Here is a 26079-nt window from a genome sequence, read left to right as displayed (position 1 = left end):
ATCTTTTATTTTCTGCCTGTTGGCTTTTTATTCTATAAGCAAGCAACTTTACTGATCAGCCACCTGCTTCATAATATTTTCACTTGAAGAAAATCAGCTTTTTCTTCATGTCTTCTGCGTAAATTTCATTCAGTTCATATCTTTTCTTCTCCATTTTACTCTTAGTACATGAAGTGGGATTTTCTTTTAATTAAGAAAACAAACGTTAGCTAAATTGTTCTCAGATGATATCTTATGTGCCTTTTCTTCTTTTTGCTTTCTACTCATTTCTCTGGTTTATCAGTATATAGCGAAAGACCAGTCAGCTTGACCTCATGGAAAGCTCCCACTATCTCTGTATGACAACATCCTATCATCTTGTCCTCCATGCTGCCTTTTACTGCTGGGTTCTGTCGTTATCCCGACTAGATCCGACCCACGCTATCTTCTACTCTCTGTTGTGTCACCCCCAGCTTGCAGATATGTCCCCAAATACCAACACTTGTGCGATTAAACTCTGTTTGACATACTGAAAACATGCAAATACTCAAATTTACATGATCAGGATGAATAACGGGAGAAAAGGGCTTGATCACACTCACACCCCGTTTCCATGCTCAAGCACACACATACACAAAAGCAGCCTGTTCTCACACTTGGACACACACACATTTGCAGATCCAGGTTTAGGACACAGAGGGACAGCAGGCAATATGGCAAGGGCGTAATACACACACAGCATGATCTTGCTCACACAAACCAAAACACACACAAACACACACACACTTGAAGCATTTGCGTGCCAATGTTGCAACTGTGTTCACACACTCGCACATGAAAACTGCAGCCACACTAGCATGTACACAAGCAAAAGCCACACCCCTCGCATTCCCATGGAACGACTTCCCAACCACAAACACACTCTTCTGCACAAACAGCCATGTCGAAAAGTTGCCAAGTACGATAACTTAAATGCCTAACATGTCATTTTCTGACCTCATTATGCACATATAAAAAGAAAGCTTCCACACACAGCTTATATGTCTCACCTTCAACCTCTTGGTCTCCTTTGTACCAGCGCAGCTTAGCAGGGGGCTTGCTACCGGTAGTGGTGCAGGTCAGGGTGACTGTCTCCCCCTCTGGCACTGGGTTCTCAAAGCCAGAGATCTGAGGTGTATCGGGCACACCTAGAGAGAGATAAAACAGCATAAATAGTTAGCGAGTTAGAAAGAAGAATAAGGGAAACTTTATACAGGGCTCACCTTGTAGCTAGAAATGACAAAATACAAGGCTAGTGGCTAAGCTTCAAACAAGTACTGCAAAGTTGTGGTATACTGAGTGACTTTAAAGTGAAGATGAACAGAGATATGTGCTACAGAATCCTCTGTGTCCAAGCCAAGCTGGAATTTATTTGGTCAGTTCTGAAAGCTCAGATGGAAAGAAGCTGGGGGAGAATAATAATAATGATGCAGACCTGCAGAGATTTGCCCACAAAATGGTTCATAGTCACTGCACAGCGGCTCAAATGACCTTCCAGAGTATCATACCTACCGTCTGTATTATTAGTGTTTGTCATGGTTGGTGCACCAGGATTTTTCTGTTTTGCTGACAAGTGACCAATTAAAGCTGTGCAGATAATGGCTGTTTCAGTCTCAGAGGGAAAGACTGAAGTCACACTGCCCACAAATCTCCAAGAGAGGGAAATGGGTTGGAGGACTGGGGCATTAATATCTCCGTGATTCCTTTTTACCGAAATGCCAAATATTCTCTGGCTTCAGCATTTAATGTGAGGAATATCTCATTTTCAATCACGTTCAATTAAACCCATCCATCTTATTATTTAAAAGACAATCAAAACACATCTAAATGGTCCATAAATCCATCCAGCCATTCATCCATCCATCCATTCATCCAGTGATGTAAATCATGCCATGGAAGCAACAGATCCAGGAGGAACCCCCAGATATTCCTCTAACCAGTAATACGATCCCTCTCAAGGCTTTGTTTCAGGTAAGAAGGGATATGCAGTTGCCTCCTGCATGTTCTGGGTCTCAATATTCCAAGACTCTATTTGTACCACCAGGCCCAGCCTTCATCTGCTGCCAGGCTTACTTTGCAACAACCTATAACTTCCTCTCTACAGGTGGTGAGGCCATGTGGAGTTAGAATCCAATAGACCATTTTCCCTTTGTTTGGGCATTATGACTCTGGTGTGGCTCCATCCAGGTCTTGAATCAGAAAAAAACACCTCTATGTGTTATTATAAATCTAACCGAATACCAAATGGTAGTACAAGTAAAACTGTTTAACCTAACCAAACGGTGATAAAGCAGGAAACAAACGGCAGCCATGTCACCACTGCCCTCAAAGTGGCTGTGCTCTGTGAAGTCAGGCTGCACGAGGATGATATCCAGAAAAATGCTCATATAAAGAGTTGTGTGTTTTCACTGAAACTGATACTTTGTCAGTCTTTGGAATCACTTTCCATTGCACAACAAAACAGTACAGTTATTTTTCCCATCACATGGTCATTTCCCCTTCAGAAAACATGACTGTTGTGCAACTCATTGGACTGAGAATTTTGAAATTGGATTATTTTGAACACCTAAATATAAGTTTTTCTTAAACCTGACTCAATAGTTGTGTTTCCTGAACCGGAATAAGCATATTTTTTAATCTCTAAAGTTTTGTAAAGATTGTAAGCTAAACAAAAGATCAAATAAATGAAAATAAGGATAAAAAAAATGTCAAGAACTGAATCAAGCTGCATGTTTAGAGGCGCTGAGCTGTTCTCTGTGCATCATTAATTAACACCAAGTATGTTAAAAAGAAATCTTCTTTCAGTTAAGTCATTTGTTAACCACTTCACACACCATGATGCCCAATTTGCTGACATTTTGATTCATGAACTTTGATTAATTTTATTTAAGGAAGTCTATCATTAGAACTTGACGCAGCATTAAGTCTCAGTTGGCACACAAACCGCCGCTTTATGTGGCTTAATATCCTGTTTGTTGGCTAAGTGATATGATTTGGTTTTTAACATCATCATTTCCTGAAAAATGCCTTAATCGACTGCAGACTTTCATTTTACAAGAACATTTCAGGGACACACATGATGACTGTGTTAAACTTCTCTTTTCCAGTCATGCTGTGGGGGGAAAAAAAAGGTCCATTTCTGCAGCGCATTTCTGCCTTGTGACAAATTTGAAATGCTAACCACATTTTTAGTAAGACTTCAGAACATGACAGAAGCTTACAGAAGCTCCCAAAAGAAAATGATAAAATCCTTCATTAACTTAACATTCCAGCAGCATTTGTGGCACTCATATTAAATATTCCAACATTTGCAGAGAAGCCCCAAATGGCAGATGGCTGCCTACTGAGAAGCTCATGGAAATGCAATTAATTCAATGAGAGTGATAATAATGTGTTATCCCTTTAGAATGAGCAGGATTCCTGCACTACCCATACACCTTGGTTCTTCTACAATTCAAATAAGTCTAGTAAATATTATTGTGAAGCTATTCCTTTTAAGTACTTTAGGTCAATTCAAAATGTCAAATGCATTATATTTAGCAGATATTATTAAATCAAGCTCACAGAGTTAATTATCCAAAAGCCAGAATGGGATTTAGCCTGTGTGAGGATGATTGTTTATTACAGGAAAAATGCCAGTGCTTCAGGTGGTAAACCTGAATGAGCTGAATGAGAAGAAGAACGTGACAATATGAGCAAAAAGCCAGGACAAAAAAAAATAAATATATAAAGCTTTAGCTAAGTAAAACACCATAATCCTTCCAGCCAAACCAAAATTCCAGGATGCATCCTCCTTTTGCTGAGGTTTTCTTCCACATTCAGTTAAAATAAAACACATTTCTGCTTAATTACTATTCTAACTTGGAGTGCAACTTGGGGTGAGGACAGCAAAAGCAGGACAAAGAATCTACACATCCATTCTGCCAAATACCTCAGCATTCACCAGTATTCACCATCATGGTGGAAAGCAAAAGGAAAGAAACTTTCTCAGCTAGTTGTGCTCCATCTGGACCCATTGTAGACAGCACTTTCCTCCAAGAGCTGGCAGAGTTTACTGTCATCCTGCTTTTAGAAATAATGAACATTCGGCTTGCTATCTACTGCAAAGTGCAATCTTGTGTATTAAGATAGGACAGACATAGTGATGGATAAATATAGAGAGAAAGAGATTTAGCTGAAAGATTAGAAGCAGAAAGGGTCAGACAGGAAGTTAGTGGTGGATGGATAGCAATGCTTTAGGTAGATGCCCAGAAGAGACTGATATGTAATATATGAAAGATATGAATCCAATGGATAGATGACAGTTCATTTTATATATACAAGAAGTGATGATTAAATTGTTTTTCTGTGATTTTTGGAGGTTCTTTTAGAGAAAAGAGAAAAGAAAACTGGTGTGCTGTGATAGAGGCTCACCTGATTTTTTTTTTTTTTTTGTTTTAATGTGTAACAAATGCAGGTTACTGCAGAGTGTTAGATCCCTACCACTTTGTGTCTCACATAGCAGGTTAAAAACCAAAGGCGATAAAGCCTTTCAGTCAGTTGCCCCAAAACTGTAGAACTCGCTTCCTCCTGAGCTAAGAGCAGCCTCCTCTGCTGACACTTTTAAAAAGCATTTAAAAACACATCTGTTTAGGCAGACATTTGAACCGGTCTGATGGTTTTTGCTGCATTTAAATGTAAAGTTTTGCTGCTTTCATTTGTCATTAATCTCATCTTCTATGTCTGATGTTATTTTCTTATGTATCTTTTGCTTTATGTTTGTTAGTCTTCTCTGTGAGAAGTGCTTTATGAATAAAATTTACTCACTTGCAGCATATCAGATGCTGGCTGGAGCCAATCCCAGCTGCTGTCAGGCTAGAAGCAGTGTATGAACAGGTTGCCAGTTCATCAAAGAGATAAGCAACCTCTTGCTCCCAGGGTCAATGTAGAGTCACTAATTAGTCACGATTGTTTTTTTGTTTGTTTTTGGAGTGAAGCTGTAGCGAACACATGGATGCATGGAGAGAACATGCGAACTCCAAAGATAAATATACCAGCCTTCCTAGGAGCCTTCCTGCAGTGACAAGTAGTAACCACCACAACACTGTGCAGCCTTCTGCAGGGTTAACAAAAGAATGACAACATCGTGCACTGCTAAAAAAGCAACTAGAACATTGGCTAATTAGGTTTATTGGCAAACAGTTTAGCAACGTGGCTGGGTATAAAAACAGCATCCCAGAGAGGCTGAGTGCTTTAAAAGTTATGGGGAGAGGTTCTGCAGTCTGTCATAGACTATATGGGACAATGGAGTAGCAATCTAAGAGTAATGTTTCTGTATAGCACAAGGCTGAAAACAAGTGTTGAATAGCTTTAATCTTCATGTCCTGATGTGAATCGCTGCAAACCTCATAAAACAAGATATACCTCTAACATGCAAAATAAAGAAAAAGCTCTTTGGGTCCAGGCTAATTTAAAATGGAGGTGAAGTGGATAACTTAACAAATAGATCAAAATTGTACCTTGCCAGCAGCCGTGATGGTACTAGACAATGCAATAAAACACATGCAAAAGGCAATGTGCACATCTGTTACTAAAATATGCCACCAAAGTTCTTATAAAACAAAAATACTTCTTAATTTCAACATTTAACATGTTTGTAATATTTCCAATTAAAGTTGAAGTGTGTAACAATAACAAAGATTCATTAAAGAAAAGATTATTAAAACAGTTTGACTCAGTTTAATTACTCTGCTCCATGAATTTCCATGTTTTTATTTCCATAGAATGAAGCTTTTCAGCTATATTAAATCTGCAGGCTCTTGTACACGAGAGAACCTCAAACATACTGCTATAAAAGGAACACAGAAGAAGAGCAGTGTTCAAAAAGTGTAAAAGTAGAGAGCAGAAATCAGCAGAAACAAGTAACAGTACATGAATCATCATTTAAGAAGGAGAAAAACATGATGAGGTGAAACAAATTTGGGGAAGATAATGTAGGTTTGGGCATCTCAGGAATTGATTATTATTAATTGATCTGCGCCTGGATTGCAGAACGAGTATAGTTAAATCTTGAATATTCTTTTTTCAATCAGGGACTTTTTTTAAAAATATTGTGACTGTACTTAAAAAAGGTATTTGCAATGATCCAAAATAAATGTACTTCCATGCATCCATCCATCCATCCGTCTGTCCATCCATCCATCCACCCATCCATCCATCCATATATCCATCCATCCCTCCATCCATCCATCCGTCCATCCATCCATCCATCCGTCTGTCCATCCATCCATCCACCCATCCATCCATCCATATATCCATCCATCCCTCCATCCATCCATCCGTCCCTCCATCCATCCATCCGTCCATCCATTCATCTATCCCTCCATCCATCCATCCATTCATCTATCCGTCCATCCATCCATCAGTCCATCCATCCCTCTGTCCATCCATCCATCCATCCATCCATCCATCCAGCTGAAGGCAGCTGTCTCAGCATAGAAGACCAGACTTCCTTCTCCTTGGACCATTCTTCCAGCTCATTGGGGGGAACCCTGAGGCGTTCCAAGGCCAGCTGGGAGATGTCACCCCTCCAGTGCATTCTGCATGTTCCCCTGGGTCTCCTCCCAGATGGTTGTCCCTGGAGCACCACAACAGGGAGGCGACCAGGAGGTATCGTAACCAGATACACCAGTCACCTTATGTGGCTCCCACTGATTAGGAGGAGAAGGAGCAGCTTTATTCTGCTCTGAGCCCCTCCTGGATGATTGAGCCTTATCTCTAAGTAGGAGCCCGGCCACCCTGAGGCTTGTATTCCTGATCTGGTTCTTTCTGTCACTACCAACAGCTCATGACCATAGGTGAGAGTTGAAACGTAGATCAACTGGTAGAGAGCTTTGACTTTCGGCTCAGCTCCTTCTTCAGGAGTAATTTTTATAATTTTGCTTAGAGCTCTTCAACTCTGGCCCTCGAGAGCTGGAGTTAAATATCGCTGCTTCGTAGAGTGTCTCCTGGTCCATTTCCAGCTCAGCTGTGTTACTTACAGGGTGTGTCACTTTCCTCATTCTTCCATTTTGCATTCAATCGACATCACCTTATCATTTGATGGTGCATAAAAAAAACTGATTTTCCATGTTTTTAATGGTCAAATCTTTGCCACAACAGCTCATTTAGGCCAATTTCAGCCCTTTGGCCACACCAGCGCCTTTGGCAGTGGTAGAGTACACCTTTTCTTTCTTGCAACTGGTCATGTAGACCTTTAACTGCAGCTATGGGGGCCATTTAGATTGCTCAATGACCACCATTCCTTGGTTCCTACAACAAAATGGGCACTTTACCACTGCAAAATGGCAGGACATGAGAAGGAATTTCTATTAGTCCTTAGTCTACATTTAAAGATGGAGCGACCAGCATTTCACTACATTATATTAAAGGCTATAAGACAATATTCCTCAAAATATTGGTGTTAAACTATTTCTAAATAATTTTATCATGCTACATTTTCATATCTCACCGATCTTCCCCTTGGAAACAGGGTTACATCACAAGGTTTTCCTGCTGCTTTGTCACCAAACAGACAAATAGAAGCGCCACTAAAACAGTGCTGCGGACTAACCGAGGTGCACATCAAAAAAGTAAAAATGTGGTCAATTTTTAATGTAGCAGCATTTGATGTAGTGCAGTGTGTGTGGAAGCTCTCTGGCAGAAAAGTGAAATTGAATATTAATGAAGGAATAATACTGCACATATAGAATTGGCTGGAGAAGCCCTGTTGAGACCCTTTCCTCTACAAGACCAGCAGAAGAGAATAGAGCTGCTATAAATTATTCTCCGCTTAGCTCAGGACAGAACAGAGGCATGACACACATTTTACTTTCACAGACACTCTGTCATTTAAAAGTGACCACACTCAGCAGCTGTGTGTTGATGCGTGGTTGTGTGAGCCAGAGTAAAAACACCCTCATGTCAAAACAAGGGTAAAGTACACACAAACAAACGCCGCTCTGTCAAAAAACTCCCCATCTCTGTCTGATTTTCCCAAAGAGATCCATGTGTTTTAGACATTTTACCATACATTTTTAATGCGCTGGCTCCCTCTCAGGGGTCATGTAATATTTATTGAATGCAGAATACAGTGTCACAGCTGTCAATTACAGGGAATAAAAAGATGCTCAAATCACAATTACTGCAGAACTGGAGAAAATAGAGAGGAGCAGTTTTCCGGTTAATTTGATCTTAAAGAGCCGAAAAAGACCTAGCTGCACCTCCGTTTTAGCATGCAACCCCCCAACAACAAGCCCAAACAGTATTTTAGCACTTCCTTTGTGTATCGCTCATGCTGTTGTCCAGGGCAACTACAGTAGATTCTTTTCACACTTTGTATCACTGCCAAGACATCTGAATAAATAAATGATTTATTCAGCGATGCTCCCATTGCTGCCGAGTGACTAATCTCAAATTTGAGGAACAACCCTTTTGGCTTTTCAGCTACATGTCAGCCGTGTAAACATAAGCCAGCCCTGCCCCACCCTAAATATCTGAAATCTAGCCTCTCTTGTTTCTTCTGAGTGCATTTTCCAAGAGAGTTAGGCAGAAACCCACTGCAGTCTCAGGTTGTCATCCAAGATTTTCTTGGCAAATTAAAATGTGGCTCAATTAGAGAAGCTGTGAGGAGCAGGCAAAGACTCATGAAACTTCTTCTATATCACAAATGAACACGTCCATGTTCATGTTAAAGAATAATCCCATTAAAGTAGACCGCTTTTAAAGTGGTCCTGGACTCCCTGAGGTATTGGCCAATATTAAGGCTTGCTATGTTGTGTATATGTGGGTTTCATGGGCCTTTGATTCAGGACTTATAATATTGTTTTTTGTCTCTTTTTTTGCTTTTCATGTGAAGCACTTGGCACTACAGTTTCATTGTATGAAAAGTGCTTTATAAATAAAGATTGATTTATTGATTGATTGAATAAATTCGCCCACTGCGGCCCCCTTTTTAATATCAGACCAGCTGTCTAATATCCACATGTATCCCAGGTCTCCATTGGTTTAATCCTACATTAGCTAGCTGATGCATTGTGAAAATGAAGTACATTGTTTCACCTTGAAGATGAAATGGAGCCAAAGCAAGCCAGTGCCGAGCAACAATAACAGCAACTCAACAAATCAAAATCAATACGTGAAAGATCATTTGTGGGGGTTCAAAGCCAATTAGCCCAATATCCAATCAATGAGCATGCCCACTCGACGCCGTCATGGTGGCCACAATTTATTACACGCTGCAGGGAAGCATTGCACACAGGCAATAACATTCATCTCAAATGGATGAGTGGAGCTGTTTTGTCTCCACCTCAGAGTTATGTGAGGTCATAACCTTAGCCAGAGGTTAACAGCGTAACCAAGAATCAGAATCACACTGGAAAACGTGTGTCCTAACATGATACTGGGCTGTTAAAAGAAATCAGTTTGTGGGGTGATTTTCCTGCTTGTGTTACAGGTCTTGCAACAGATTGCATTTTTTTTTTTTTTTTTTCAAAAGATCAGATTACATTTCATGGCATCCAGTGAAGGGATGAGAAGATGCAGCGTTGTTGCATTATAAGTAATTTAGATTTCTATGCTTTCATACCAGAGACTAAACGTCTGGATGTCTCTGTTTTAACTGATCCGATCGCAGCGATTCTTCAGTCAGTCTTTCACAAATCCCTTTAACTTGATTAAAGTTCAGCACTAAACTGCTGAAGCACCAATACTCTGCTTCATGCCGACCTGCAAATTTTCCCTGGCAAGTCGGAGATACAACGGATATCCACAGGGTCAAACTTAATTTGGCTCCCAGACAAGGTGGACTCTGCAGGGTAGCTACCATAGCGCTGCATCAAGGTGATTTCAAGGCAGTTTTTCCCAGTTAGAAGGGGTCATTTAAACTACTGTAATTTGATCAGCCTTCATTTTCAGCATGCAGTCGGAGAGTGGATGGTGGGGAAAGTAATCATTTCCATAAAATTGGTGTAAACAACATGACGACTGTGGAGAGGGAATGAAAAGATGCCAGAGGTTTTGAGTGATTCATTTGAAATAGTCACAATCCAGCAGGTACATGAGAGAAATGAAGACAGACTGCAGTCAAGCTGACTTGCACAGACGTCAATCAGCTTCGAAAGAGACAAAGCGGAGGGTGAACACATGGGAGGCATGTATGACATCCGGAATTATTAGCCTGCAACTGAGAACAAAGGAGAGCCAACTTGAGGCAAATATAATTGGAAGAAGTCTCAGGAAGGGCTTAACAGAGATACATAATTTTGCTTTAGATGCTTCAGTGAAAATCTTCAGAGGATCCCCTCTCAATGCAAATAAACACAAACAACTGAATAAAAAAAAAATTGTCTTTCTTTTTTGTAATATCATGATAATCACAACATGAATAGCATAATCTCAAGAAATGCAATACAACTTAAGTTGTAGAAAGTTGTAAAAACAGGCATGTATGACCCACCTAGCACGGTGACAGTAGCCCGGGCAGTGCGGACCGGCATGGTGAAGATGGAGCAGGTGTACTCGCCCTCGTCAGACAGCTGCATGTCAGATATGGTGATGGAAAGCTCCGTAGGTGTGGAGCTGTGCAGCTGGATGCGGTTATCTCTCAGCGCTGAGGGAGAAGGAGGAACAGGATATCAATAATAAGAAGTGCACTTTTATAAATTGTTCAAGGTGATTTAAGTGCTTCTCGGTGAGAGATTGCATCTTGCCTGACTTGTCAGGCTCATTGTTGCATTTGACCTTTGGTGAGTATTTTCTTAATATATCATAATAATACTGGAAGCAACTTCTTATTTTTTTACAAATACATGTGTCTAAAAGTGTTTCACAGAATAATAATGACAAAATAATTATAAATCAGTCAAAAAACTTCAACATGTCAAGAAGAAATTTAATTAAAAAGGGAGAACAGTCAACAACGGAGGTATCTGACTTTGATGTGAGACCCCCAGAGAGGATGTTCAACTGACTCCCAAAGGAAGGTTGTTCTTCTGCCTGAGACCACCCACTCTGTTCTCAGTTTGGAGTGAGACAACACTTGTAAGTCCTGCTCACAAGGTCCGAGGGGCTCAAACAGGAATACATGGCATTAAAAATTTACTGTATCCTGGAGCTTGGCTGTTCAATACACACTGAGAAAGAGAGTTCATGTCTGTACACAAAGTCGCTGTTCTCTGAAAAGTACTCTCTAAGGTACAGAAATGGTCCATGAGGTAGTAACTGTGTGCTTTTGTTGAGTTCGAAAGGTGTGAAATGAACACTGATAACTAAGGCTACATAACTGTACTCTTTACAGAACATTACAAATGGAGGCAAATAAACGGTCTGAACTTGTTTTAACTTATTCTGAGCATTTTTTCCATCCTGTAACTATTAAATGTAATAGCAGGATACATTTAATTGCAGTGAGTTTAATATAATCAGCGCAAAGGAATTAAATGCTTCCATTTGTCATCGTAGCAAAGCTCCTTTTTACTGATGTACCTTTTCAATTAGCATTTTGGCTTTTTCACTCTGCATGTTGGCATTTTCTGTGTTCTGTCTTTGCTACTGTAGGTGGGCATGTTGGAGGGATGGATGGAAAACTTGAATAAATGTAGGGTTTTGGCTGGCAAACAGAATAATAAATCCTTTGTCTCCTACAAGCTACATTATTGACACCAGGGGATTTGTTCACCAACAGAACTGTTCTCTCACAGATGCAGACGAGGAGTTGCAAAAAAAAAAAAATGCACCAATTTGTACAATGTGTAGTGTTTGCACCCTGCGAGGCAAGGCAAGGCTAAATTATTAATATAACACATTTCATACATAAGGCAATGTGCTGCATATGATAAAAATATACACAGTGAGTTGTGCATGATACCTGCAGACATCATCAGGAAGTACACCAACACAACTGTCAATGTATAATTGCACAAATGTCTCAATAACTTCTTGTGTGTTAGCGGTCGTCTTGGTCTGATGATGTCACAATATAAACATTATGATGAAGAGTACGGTTTAAACAGCAGTTGTCACTGAACCAATGTATTTAGTGGTCGATTCATGAGTCAAACGCGTCCTTTGTTTACTTCTGCTACAATCAGCCTGAACAGTGAAAACTGCATGCTGTGCAATAAATACTTAAACAGTGAAAAGTTGTACCTGCGCATTCAGAAGTTCAGATAACGTCAAATTAAGTTCATCACCGAAGGTTATTGTGTATTTTAGATTCATTTTGACATACATAAAAGCTAAATATCTCGATCTTCTTGTTTTGGTCCAAAGCCGTTCAGTGCTGTGTGTAGTGATGTGAAAACTGTCATGCGTTCCCTTTCTTCTGTCTTTTCAGATACAAGCAACAGCATTTTAGATTAGCCCGTCTTTGGGATTTCACCTGCAATAACTCCATTTCAGTTGTCAGATCTACAGGAAACAAATGCAAGAAGAAGTTGGGGCACCAGAGCATAGCTGAGGCGAGAAAGTAAGTGTGTGTTATTTGGGTCCATTCCTGCATCATGATTACTTACAGTGGAGATAAAGAGAACAGTTTCAAGCTCAATCCTTCATTTTATTAAAAGCCTGTGTTGTGAGGAGAGCTGAGGTGATCTGAGACTGATGTAGACTCTGAAGAGTGTTTTTGTTTCTGCAGAGCTTTTAACCAGTTGTCATGGGGTGACAGTTTTCTTGTTTTAAGTGGTCTGAATAACCGACTTAAAAAAGGCCCCTTTCAGGTAAATGTATAGTATATTTTCTAACAACTTAGAGAATTTTACTGGAAATCATTTCTGATTAAAATACTAAAAGTTTGATAAAGATAATATTAAAGACATCCAGTTGCATTTCTCAGCCAAAAACACATTTACAGCTGAGAAAATTCTCAGTTTTACAGATAATCAAAGCTTTGTTTTATCACACACACACAAACACACACACACACAAGGAAACTTTTTGGAGAAAATGGTCCCATGGAGTGCACATGAAGGAAAGAGGAGCTGACTCCTGAGCTTCATCACACAGGTCAAACCAGAAAAGGTAAAAAGGATTTTCATTAATTAGAAGAAAACCAACTAAATGCTGCTGTAATTTTACATGCACATTTTCTTGTCATAATGAGGGGAAAAGAACAAAGATAGGGGAAGATGAAAAAGAAAAGGGCAAAGTTAGAATCAAGTAGAAAAGCACAGATGGCATGAAGATGGAAAGGATGAAGAATATGAAGGAAGTGGAAAATGACGAAAGAGAGACGAGCAGTGTGAACTCAATAAGGAGAAAAACTGAGGAGAATAGGTGAGAAAAATAGTCAAGGAGGAGGGAAAAAGATATAGAAGGAAAGAAAAACCAGCTGTCAGGATGATAAGAAGGAAAAAGACAATTCAAGTTAGTTAGAAAAAAGAGGCAGCGAGCACGATATAAACCCAGAACGACAGGGAAGAAGGGAGATATATAGGAAGGCAGAATGCCTTATATATATATTTATATAAAGGAAGACATTCTTTCCTCCTATGCATAAGTATGACAGAAGAGGGCACGCAGGATGGAGAAAGTAAGATGAAACAAGAAAAGTAGGGGAATGTAGTAAGAAAAAATAATGGGTGCGAAGAAAGAATGAAAGTATGAAAGATGCACAGAATTTAAATGGCAGCAATGAAAAAGGTAAAAGAGAAAAGGAAGAGGAGGGAGAGAGGAAGTGGTAGAGAAATAACTGATGTAAGAGCAGGAGAGAGAGGCGATGGAGGAGTGATGGAGATGAGGTGAGAGCAGTAAAAAAAAAAAAAATAGCAGACATGTAAGCGTGAAGGCAAGACAAGGAAAGAGTGCAGAACGGATGCAAATGGAGAAGGAGGGATGAGAGAAAACAGCTGCATGAAACAGAGGAAACAAAATAGCAAGGAGGATAAGGAAGAAACCACGAGAGATGGGTATTGGTTGGAGAGGTGTGTGTGTGAGGGGGGTACATAAGAGAGACATAAATGGCTTTGTCATCAATGAGAAATCCAGCCATGAAAGAAGGAGAGAGCACAAGCGACTGAGATAGATGATGATGATGATGATGATGAAATGCTACGAAATAACCGCTCGTTTCCGTGATAGCATTGACCTCTGCAGCGTTTGTGCTGTGTGATGGCTGCCTGTCTCCTTGGCTTCCCACCTGCCTGTCTGTCTGCATTAGATGCCTATCCGTCTATCTCTCCGTCTTAATAAAGGCTTTTCAGCTTTGCTCCCTGGGACCATTATGCAGAGTTAGCTTTTCACAAACAATGATTGAATTTATAGCAACCAGAAGTGCAAGAAAGCAGATGCCTGCACAAAAAAAATAAATAAATAAATAAAGCAAACCTACTGTGATCAGATGCTGTGAATAGTCCAGTGGAGTATTTTCCACATTTGAAATTGTGTTAAGTTACCTCGGGACAATTTTTGTGGAATCAAAGCAGATTTGTACATAATGGATGGAACAGCAGCGGTGATTGCCTACAGAGACTGTTTGACTACAAAACCTGGAGAAAATGGGCTAGACTTGTGGGTCTTTCCTTTCTCTTTGGTGTGTTGTATCATGTTTTTTTTAAGGCATGTAAGTCTAAAAGTTGACAACAAAGGATGTGATTTTCTCCCACAGAAAACACTGCTCCTAAACTGGCTGTAACAGCAACACATCTCAGGAGGAAGAGCGAAACGCCTTCATCAGTCCACATCGCAAAATGTTGCAGTTTCACTATGAAGGTGCAAAACTCCTGCGTCAATAGTGTCAGTTGTTTCTCTGCGATGCATCTTTTTCGCATGAGTGACTCCATGTTGGTTTGTCATGACTTTACAGGATAATTCATCACAGTCGACACTGTTGACTTCCGTTACAAAACATCAATAAGGGTTTGGCAGATGGCATAAATCCACTGGTTTTACTGCTTTTCTTTCTCACGTTAGTTGAGAGCCAAGGGTTAGAGCTGATCTAATGGTTTGTTTTAGATGCCTAAAAAAAATATTTAAGGTTGAAGAAGTACACATGGCAATAAATGGAAATAACTTTACTCATACTAGTTAGGTAATTAGCCTTTGCAGCTCACAGGAGAGCAGTAGGCTGTCATATTATGGTGCAAAATTTGGGGCTAGTTCAGGAACCTATGGTGGTAAATTAACACTGCCAGGTCAGGTTTGTGAACCTGGGTCTTCCAGCCACAAATTGACCTCTCTAACCACAAGGCTACCACACCATGCTACACACAAAAGGGATACCCTCAAAATACTCAGAGGTGACATTATGTCACACTGATCCATACAGAATGACAACTTGGCAAAATAACAGCATCTCGTCATATAACCATGAGTTTGTGGGACTGCTGTTAAGGGACAAAAAACAAAACTCAAATTTAACCTTCATTTATACAGGTAGTCCTGTTTTATTTACATATAAACCTGTTTATATTTTCTTGTGAGCACATAAACAGGCTTTGTTTTTGGCTCAGACTTTTCTTTTACTTTATTATGCATCACTGTGAAAGACATTTCATAACGCCTGGCGGCTGGTTCAGGACAGTCGAAGCTCTGCACATGAAAAGGAGCGTCATGTTTTCACTGCTTACAGTAAACTTAACTGAGACTGACTCACTTTTGCCATCATTAATATGTAGACGTAAGTCATAGCATCAACAAGCTCCTAGATTGAACTAATATCCTTTAACGCTTGGATGCAAACAAAGGAATGAACTAATTCGGCTGTTTGTTGAGTATTTTAGAGAGAAAAATGTAACAGTAAACCAAAAGTTGCATTATCAACAATCACAAGGTATATATTACTTTACTTCTTCATGTTTTCCTCTGGCTGAAACCTAAACCTCGTTTTCTGAAAGTAAGAAGATCTCCACATTTATCTTTATGCACCTAATTTTACCAATGCTCAACCCTTCATTGGACAAATGACCAGATTTGTACACACGGTTGGACACGAAATGTCTCTGCATGCTAATCCATGACATCATAGAACCACAGTAAATTCTCCACATCAGTCTTGAAAGATCAGGTTACATCTCAGCTACTTCACTGAGATTGATATCCAGCATAACGGTAAGAAAGACTGTTAGCACTGATGACTTACTCCTGTATAACTTTTATTATTTATTATAAAGTTCTGTTCTATCTTCCAGTATTATATTAACACTTTTTTCTATGGCTGAAAACTGAAGTGTCCAAACTAAAGGAGCATCACCGACACAGATAAAAACTGTACTGGTTGTTGCGACCAATTGTGACCGAGATCAAAAACACAAAGTCTCACAAATGAAAGGCTAAAGTTACCAAAACTGTAATGTGGTCATTTTATACATAATGGTTGTTTCCCAGTGGAACTTACTGAGTACAGGTGTTCCTCGGGTTACGCGGTTCTCGACTTACGTTGTTTCAACTTTACGATGCTCATTAAATGAATGTAAATAAACAAATAGAGCAAGTTTTGAAGTTATGAGGTTCCGTATTTATGCTCTTACGACACGTGACGCGGAGGCTTAGACGATGATTCGGTGCATGTATATTTATCTTATTTTAATTAATATCTCTATTTTAATTGCCTGTACTGTTTTCCCATTAATATGATGTATAATGCGTGTATTTACATAGTTATTTAGTGATTAAGGGGGTATTTAGGGGGTGTTTAGGAGTAAAAGTCCAACTTAGGCGGAATTTTGGGTTATGCCGCGGCGTAGGAACTTGTTCATAAATCGAGGATCACCACTATCTGAAATCTCAGCTACTGGTGAAACTAAAGCAACTCATCAGATAACTTGAGATGGAAAATGTATTTTCCATGTTCCCACGATCCACATCCAGTTTACAATCCCATGAAACAGAAGCAGATGGCTAATTTGCTTTTGCATATTCATACGTTTTGTCTTATTTCTGTACTTGCACACAGCTCCAAAGGTCTGGATAAAAACCAGCACCTTTTCCACATCCGCTCTGTTGCTGTGTTTGTAACAAGAGACTAACAACTATTTCCATGATAACAAGCCACAAACACCACATGCTCCTGTCTGATGAGCACTTTTCACCACCATCATCACACAGTTCTGTTGATTTAACCAACAAATCCATAAAAATGAAGAGGGAGATATAACCGTGGAGCATGCGTAGTCAAGGCCAGCTTCAAACCCCTCAGTGCTACTGAATAAGAGATGCAGGCTCATCTGTGGGAGCTGGAAAAGTTTATATTCAGCAGGGAAGGACATAAAAATAATGGACTCCTCACCAGCAGGAGCCATGGACATTTTATTTTTTTTGGAAATCTGAGAATGAAAAGCCTAATAAGACTTAAAAAAAAAAAAAAAAAAAGCTGTTTTTTGGTCTTTGCTAGGGCGGATATATAAATATGCAAAACGATATGAAAACACTGACTTTGATTTAATGAGGAAATGAAAAGGAGAGGATTGCACGGGTCAGTCCAGAGATGAGGGCGTCCATGTGTGTGTAGTTTCACACTGTGTGATGCCTGATATCTGCTTTCCCTTCTTATTGTTTACTTGCTTTCTCAGTGTTGACTCATATCTCTCATCTCTTTGTCTTTTACTCTGTCTCACCATTATCTCCCTGTCTCCTCGTGCATCTGCTCGCCTCCCTGCGTCTATTGCTCTCCACACACACACACACACACATGCAAGCACACATACAAACCTCTGTTTCTCTTGGTATATTTTCAGTTATTTCATCCAACACTACTTTATCTTCATGCCTGATCACAAAGCAAGGTCACAACATTAGTCTTCATGAGCTACCCACTTCTGTGTGGGTGTGTGAGCCATACGGTCACTCACACACATACACACACACACACACACACTTATCCATGCCCCCTGGACCTTCTCCTCAACTATCAGTCTCCTTAATTCTCTCCCTCTCATCTATACTGGAACCCCCTTCCTCCTCTCTTTCTTGTTCTTTTTCGTCTTCCTCCCTTACATCTCCCATATTTCTAATCTTTTCATCCCTGCGGCTCTTTTCCTCTTTTTTGTTCTTTCTTTTTTCATTATAAGCAATGCATACCGCGCTCACATACAGGTGTGATGGATTCCCAGAAGCGATATGATATCTAGTTACAGGGGGCGTATCGATCAGGAGGCCCTTGAAAATTGCACGTTTAATCTGATGTGGACAGCATAAATAGTCCGCAGATAGGGTGCACTCTGCACTTTGGCTTTTGTCTCTACAAACAGGAGGCGTGATGAATTTCTTAGTTTGGATGTAAACTGGATTAAAGTGCAAAGCGTGGGGGATATATTGAGGAGGAACACGGCGGATAAGTTGAGGTTTTTTGTATTTGCTGCAGAGAACAGGCAGCTGACATATGGAGCACATCCAAGCCTTGCATAAACATTAAACTCTGACCGTGTATCATTTTTCAAATAGAAAATAAAAAGATGATTCACTACTTAGGTTCTTTAAATCATAAATTTTGTTTGGATTCTCAGGTAATTAGAAATGAAACCTCAACTAACATTACTGGTCTGAAGAAGAATAAAAGGTGGTTCATGTGAAAGTCTTTTAGTCACCGATCAAACTGGTGAGTCAGTCCTGCTAAATCTTTTTGTTGCATTCCTGCTTCCTCACACATCTTTAACAAATAGTCACAACATTTCTTTATGAACTTATTCCAAACATAAAAATATTTTCAGCAACAGTGTAAATTTGTCAACGACTTAGTTTTCTCGACGAATATGAAATCATAACTTCATAAAAACTAACGCACGGGGATGAAAACTATAACTAAATGTACTGATAATTTTGGTAACCAATAAAAACTAGACGAAAATACCCGGTAGCAACAATATCCAATCACAGCAACTGTTATTATGTGGAATGGCGGGAGGAATGACCATGAGATCCAATCCGAATACAAACTCACACAGGATGCAACACAAAACAAGACACTACACAAACCATATGGAAATTTTGGAGTAACACCGGCAAAAACAACAACAAATCTGAAGCAGCATTTGCAGACAAGTCCTTCAGAAACTAACGCAAAGGAAAGCATGCCAACACTACATTGGTGTGTTCATGCAAGTTGTTTCTTCCTTTGGAGGAAGAAACAACTTGTTAATTTGACTCAATAGTAAAAAAAAACTTTTTTCTACTTGCAATTTTTCCAACGGTTGCAGCAGAAAAACTGTTCCTATTTATTTTATGAATAAAGCAAGGCAGTCATTTAAAAAAAAAGTTTTTTTAAAGAAGTAAAACCTCTGTGTGTCAAAGCAAAAGTATTATATGTTCAAACTTGACGGGATCATTTTTATTTCTTGCTAGACATAACTTTGAAACTTTCATGGAAACGTTACACTTAAACTAATGCAATTAAAGTTACTAAAATATTACGAAAACTAAACATTTTAGTCATTTTACTATGACAAAAAGCTAAACCAAAATTTGCTCTCATACTTAACGCTGTACAGCAACACACAATCTCAAGTTTACTTAGCTTGCATGCAACAGTTGCATCTGATGAGCAGCCATCTCCTGGATTCTCTCTAATCTCGGGTCATTTCGGGTGAATTCACCAACTGTTGTCTGTGCTGTGTTTCTAACTGTGACAACGAGGCCTTTGGAATTCGCCACAGTCCTGTTTTGTCCCCTTTGAATGACATATTCCGCACAGCAATGTCTGCAGAGACTCGTGGCTAGTGCAGTATTAAGATCCATCTGCTAACCAGGCAGGAAAAACACGAGTTCCTGGTAATAATGTTCAACTAATGAAGTGTTTCAGGAACACAACATGTTACACTGGAACCGTCTGGTCTTTGCAGCCTCATTTTCAATATTGTCACTAACTGTTTTATGGGCAATTTTGCATTTAAATTCACATAGAAAAACACAAGCGCAGCTCATTTATGACTCATGTAGTTGCATATTGCCTCGTTGCAGAACTTACAGTCGTTTCATTCTAATGACAACAGATTAAAAGGTTTTGACACAGAAAGTGTCTGTGGTGCTGGTAATGTAATATTCAATACTGGATGAAAACAAAGCATATACATAAAAAAGCAGGAGGATTTGTGGTCAGTTTGTTAGTAAAACAATTGATTTTCTCTGGTTTTAACCTTGAACACTGAAGCTCGCTATAGCTCTCCTGACAACAAGTTTGTTTCTGCTTTACTATTTATTTACAAACAGTTCACTCTTTGCAACTGAACCACCTTGGTATGGTTGGTAAAAATATCATGGTTTGGCTTGAAATGCATTTGGCAATAATAACCCTTTAGGGTAAAAAAAAAAAAAAAGAGAAATGATCCCAGTGAAGCGGGAGTATGTGCCATGCTGGAAGGACAGACATTACTGATAAATGGACACATGGTCTGCAATATAAAGTCAGTGGTCAGTTGGAGAAAAATAACAGAAATGGCATTTATGTCCTATAAATCTGGTTGTACTTGGGCATCTTATAACATTTTTGTAATGCAAATGAACTGAAATTACATGAAGTAACATGATAATGTGCTTTAATGTGCAGTACCACTGGCGACCACTAGAGGATAGCTTTAAAACATTCTATTCTATTCTATTCCACAGTCATTTAGTGGACGCTTTTATCCAAAGCGACTTACATACACACTCATATCCCGATAGGCACATCAGGGGCAACTTGGGGTTTTAGTGTCTTACCCAGGGACACTTTGGCACATTGTCAGGGGAAGCCTGGAATCAATCTTCCAACTTTCCAGTTGGAAGACGACTGCTCTTCCTGCTGGGCTACAACCCGCCCAAACTTCAGCTCAAACCATTCAACTTTTTCAGTGAAATCCTACATCTTGCCTTACGTCATGATGACTAGTATTGTGATCAGTGTTGTGGCGATGCCTTTGACAATAATACCAGACATTAGGCCTCAAAAAGATGCATCTTGTCCAGTGGGATTAAACTTTACAGCTCGTGTCCAAATGCGAATGGCGCTGGCTCTGACAACCCAAGATAATATCAACCAGATGCTAACCTTCAGGCTATGAAATATGAGCCTTCAGAAGCTTTACAGTGAGGCAAGGCTTGTGCTTCACTTATTTCAGCAAAACATGCCATGGCCATATGAAAAAGGAGGAAATGGATTCATTGACAAAAAGGTAAAAACAAATGGGTTGCATTGCTTTCTATCAGAGGTCCAGTGTGTATGATGTACGTATGTCAAGTGTCATTGCCAAAAAAATAAACCTAGTAAGAAGAAGTGCCTCTGGATTTTTGGTACACTAATGAAAACATGAATATGACACTGCATTTTCACCAGCAGACTGACCCAAAGTTTATTCTCTGGAACCTTAAATCTCTGCATGACTTTTAAAGTGTTTCAGCGAATCTCTGAGCTGAGAAGATGGAACACGTGTGCAGTGGTTACATATAAAGTCAGGATGTTTTTTACGACCATGCAGCCCTTCTGCTGCAGCATCTGTTGCTTGTGTGTGTTTTGCCAGACAGTGGTTGTTGTCAGCCTGTCAAAACCAAGACTTGATGCTTCCGAAAACATCCAACTGTTGATCTGGTCACAGAAGCTATTTTTTATCCATATTCCCCTGCCAAATTCTCCTCCTCCTCCTCCTCCTCCTCCTCCCTCAATCTCTCTCATGCTCTTTCAACTTCAAACATTCGGGGAGAGGAAGATTCTGTCCCAACACATACTGTGTGTGCATTCCTGTTTCATCTGCCTCATGCCTCCTTATGTCTTTCCAACTAAGTTTCCACTCTGCCAAGAACTCTCTCAAATTCAAATTTGTTTTATTGGCACAACAGGGTGGAAACCTGAGTTGGTGAAGCAAAGTATATCAGTTACAAGACCAATATCTTTTCATTTCTGTCTGCGGTTCCCTTCCAGGTTCTTGTTTCCCTCTCTGTCTGTTTTTCGTCCCTTCATCTCCCTCTTGTCCTGCCTGGATCTTCTCTTTCCCCTTCTCCTGTCCATCTTTTTCCTCATCATCATTCAGCCCTTCTTCATTTTGTTTTACATTTCAGGCATTTAGCTGACACTTTCACCAAAAGAGACCGCCTCCTCTTCCTTCTTTCCCCCGCTCCCACACATGTCGCCTCCATCCTCCCATCTGTTTCTGAATATCCTCTCCAGCTCCCTAATTATCCTTCCTTTCCGACAGCTGATTTGGGTTCAGTGACCGCGGGCTTCCCTTGATCATACTGTTCTCACTGATCTGAGGCCGTAAATTGATCCCGGATCAGTGCGCCAACTATGAAACGCTTGATAAACACACACCCCTGTCTGTTTCAAACCTCTTCCTTTCTACCCAACCACCTCTTCTTACCCTCGCTTGTCTCCATAGAAATTATTTTGAGGCAGAGACGCAAATGTATGCAAAGTCAATAGAAAAAGCCAAAAGGAGTAAGATGAACCAAACTTTGCCCAAGGTGGTGCAAAGTGAAGCAAGAATGCATTAGTTCCACTTGAAACTTGAGAGAGAAATGTTCCCAACGGTGTCTCAGCTTAAGCAACACACCAAAGAAATCCTGCCATGTTGTATTTACAGCAGCAAAAAAAACAAACAAACAAACAAAAAAACACCAATAAGGGATTTTAAGGCGAATAACACCAATAACACTGACCAGTAACAGTCCTGAAAAACCAGATTACCTTGGAGAAGCACTGCCCATGCTGGATGGTCATTTTGGGATTAAACAGGATTAAAAAGAAAGCGTGACAGAATCACTCTGAAGTCCTTTTTTTTCCTCATCTTTCCTTACCTTTTAAACAAAAAGACAACCAGAGGATGTAGATGTTGTATCTTCTCACTGCCAGCTTGGTCCTTTTGGAAGTCTGCATGTCATCATGTTGAACAGGTCTTATAAGTAAAAAACTCTTTATCCATCCATCCATCCATCCATCCATCCATCTTCTTGATGCTTATCTGGGTTCAGGTCACGGGGCCACCTGCCTCATCAGGAAAGTCTAGACTTCCCTCTTCTCCACCATTTTTTGATTGCTGATCACAGAGCTGTGGTTCCAGTTGCACATTTGGACACTTGCATGCTTGAACATGGTGCTCATCGTAGATAATCTATGATGAGCACTGAAGTCCAATAACAAAATATCAGTTAAATTCAAATTCAATCACACTTCTCCCAGTTTCACTATCATTGCCCAGCACAAACACCAGTCAAAACCAGTTTTCCTGCCCAAAGGTTGAGGGAAGCTACACTCATCCTCAAGGGTGACTGTTCATTTTTGTGTTATTTTTCCTTTTTTTTGTGAAATACAGCCATTCTTGAGACCAGGTTTTCTCCTTTTACATAAATCTGTTTTCCCAGCTGCACATACTGCCGATGCACATGTATGATGTCGAAGACTTGCAGTCAGAACATGTTGCATCTGTCAGCATCAATAAATGATTCAATAATCTCAGAGGCATGTGATTTTGACAGTGGGAAATTGGAATTCTCCTTTCCCATCCCTGCCTCTAATATTACTGCAGCAAAATAATCTGTTGGAGTCTTCGCTCATTTTAGAGAATGTATAGGAACTAAAAAGCCTTCATACAGGCAGATTTATTTCCTGTGATCTCTGTATCTGTGATCTGCGTAGTTGTTTATAATCGACTGACATGCTCCGTGAAGGCACCAGCAGCAGGTTCTAAGTCTATTTATTCATATAGGAGAGGAGACTGTAAACAAACAATCACAAACACAACATGTCATGAACACTCAGACACTAACCAAACCAATGAATCAGGAGAAAAATCCTTTTGTTTGATGCTTGTGTGTGGCTGTTGGCTGCTTTTGTTTGTTTTCTACGAAACTTATGAAAATTTTACCCTAATAAACTGAATTCTTTCGTATATAGAAACATGGATCACCACATCAGCGGTAAGGAGAAAGGGATCCAAACTGGAAGAAGTCTTCAATCCTAAAATATTGAGTTTAGGTACCTTAAAGTTTAAATATATATGTAAAAATCACAGAAAACTAAAGATAGAAGATGCACACTGTTTGCAAATGATTAGATAAAGGTTAAGAAAACTTCATGATCAGAGTTATGCTGCAGTCTTTCATTTATTTTTCTATGGTCTGGTGTTTCATCGCAGCCTGAAAAAGGTCAGAAGTGCCAAAATGTCAATTCTTTGAACTAAAAATGAAAAACTTCCTCCTTCTTTCTTCTTTCAGAGAAACAAGAAGGTAAACCAAAACAGTGTTTATGTGTGTGTGTCTGCTTTAAGTTCGTCTTAATCATCTTTATTTAAATTTCCACAGCCAGAAGGCAAAAGTCCATTTCAAATAACACCATGAATAGTTTTAAATATTGACTTTGTTAACGTAAAGAAATACCACCGTGTTTTTAACTTTGAATTCTCTGCGCACTTTCCTCCTTCTAGTCCTCACACTCATCTTCAATATGATGATTTAAAGGACACACAGGAAAATAAATGTTTAAATAAGTCAAAGAGAAACTACTGACAAAAAGAAAAAAAAATCAAGTTCTAGATGAAAAAAAAAGTCTCCTTGCAGTCTCTTTGTCGTGTTTTGGTTGTTGTTAATGCATTCTTCAGAAGGCCTTTCAAGATGATGGGAAAACTTTGACTGATGTGGTGTGAATCAATAGTTTTTCAGAAAATGCCAAAAAAAAAAAAATGAAAACAACATGCCATGCCCTGAATTTGAAGTAGCTTCTTGCTGTAAGTTGTAAACAGTTTGTGTGAGCAGAGATTTGAGGATTCATCTGATAATATTTGTGCTCATTTCACCCAGGAATGCTCGACACCCCCAACTTTCAAGTCACTTTGGGTCCTTTAGTGATGAAATGGTTTAGTTACAGTCAGTTACGGCCATCGCTACAGTTATAGTCAGCTTACTTCATCTCCTTCGTCTTGAAAAGGACCTTCCCGTCTGGTTTGTGAATCACTGGAGAGCCATTAGCTTGTTAAATTGCGCCAAGGCAGATGATTGCCTGTCTGATGTCTGCTGATATGCTTTTATGGAAAGGAAAAAGACCGCACAACAAATAAATAAAATTACATAAGGAGTCAGAGCAAAGACATAATTTTCTGGGAAGATAATGTGTTTGCGAAACCTCAGACTGCTCTGTGAGCTGTGTTTATTTTCTGCGTGCTCAAAGAAGATGCAACTTAAACGCTACACCTGATCTCTTAAAACTTTATAGAATGAACACAAGCTGTAAAGTTGGGAGTGTTAGAGAGGTGTGTGATGTGCTAACAGCTGAAAACGAGATGCAGTTTCGCACTAAACAAGTTAATAGACGAACAGCAGAGGATTCAGACACATCACCCTTTTAACTCGCTTACCTTTTTCTTTCTTTTCAAGCTTGTGGATCATAAAAGTAATTTTTTGTTGAATCTTTCAATCAACAACTCCCTATCAATCCCTGTTTCTCTGGATGGCCTTATTCATTGCCTAACAAGTTAGTATAGTGTCCTATTTGTTCCGTTCAGTATGCATCTCAGAATTTCTAATAATTCAAATGGATAAAAATCCATTTGAGATCCTGTTAGTCTGAACATTTAACCTCTCTGGTGGTGGTAAAGTGTTTTATTCATCATGCTGATGTGCAGTTTGTCAAGGCGTTTGTAAGTTATGCAACATCATTAAAAACAGAGATCTCAAGCATCCAGTGAGATGTGGGTCCGCATCTCAAATGTGGGTTCAGTAGAAAGTAACTGAGCCATTAGTTGCGAGCTAATTAAATAATTAGTTCAACATCTCACATAGATGATAATGGAATAAAGTGCAACTTTAGTTTGCCACAGGAAGGGAAAGTAAGTTTCTTAAAAACCAAACAAAATGTAAAAGCAAATAACTTTATTGCACATCTACTTGCTTCTAAAGCAAACTAGATTAGTGTTTAAAAAAAAAGACATCCATAAAGACATCTGATGAATAAAATCTGTCATAACTGAATAAAGTCTAAAATAAAGATGAATAAATAATCTGAAAACAGTAAAGTGTCACACTTTTCTCAGTTCTGCTGCTTTAATTTGCGCCTTCCGCCTGGAAATGTGCAGTGTTTGCAGCGTTTTACAAACAACACCCACATGAATGCACACGTCAACAGACAGCAGGTCCAACAAGCGTCACTCATGA

General features: G+C 39.5%; 1 protein-coding gene across 1 annotated transcript in view; it reads right to left on the bottom strand.

The window, feature by feature from the left end:
* cadm3 (cell adhesion molecule 3) overlaps positions 1–26079 on the bottom strand; it is a gene marked incomplete at its 3' end in the record, with an annotated part of 118847 nt that overhangs the window by 34712 nt on the left and 58056 nt on the right. Inside the window, exons 4-5 of the mRNA XM_079243692.1 lie at positions 10493–10645; positions 1029–1166 (exon numbers count right to left, since the gene is read on the bottom strand). Coding sequence (XP_079099818.1) covers positions 1029–1166; positions 10493–10645 — 291 coding nt within the window. The remainder of the gene's footprint in view (positions 1–1028; positions 1167–10492; positions 10646–26079) is intronic.

This window comes from Telmatherina bonti (genome assembly GCF_933228915.1).
Source record: "Telmatherina bonti genome assembly, chromosome: 7".
Taxonomy (NCBI): Eukaryota; Metazoa; Chordata; class Actinopteri; order Atheriniformes; family Telmatherinidae; genus Telmatherina; species Telmatherina bonti.
The sequence above is the reverse complement of the archived record's forward strand: the minus strand, read 5'-3'. Positions and strand labels throughout refer to the sequence as shown.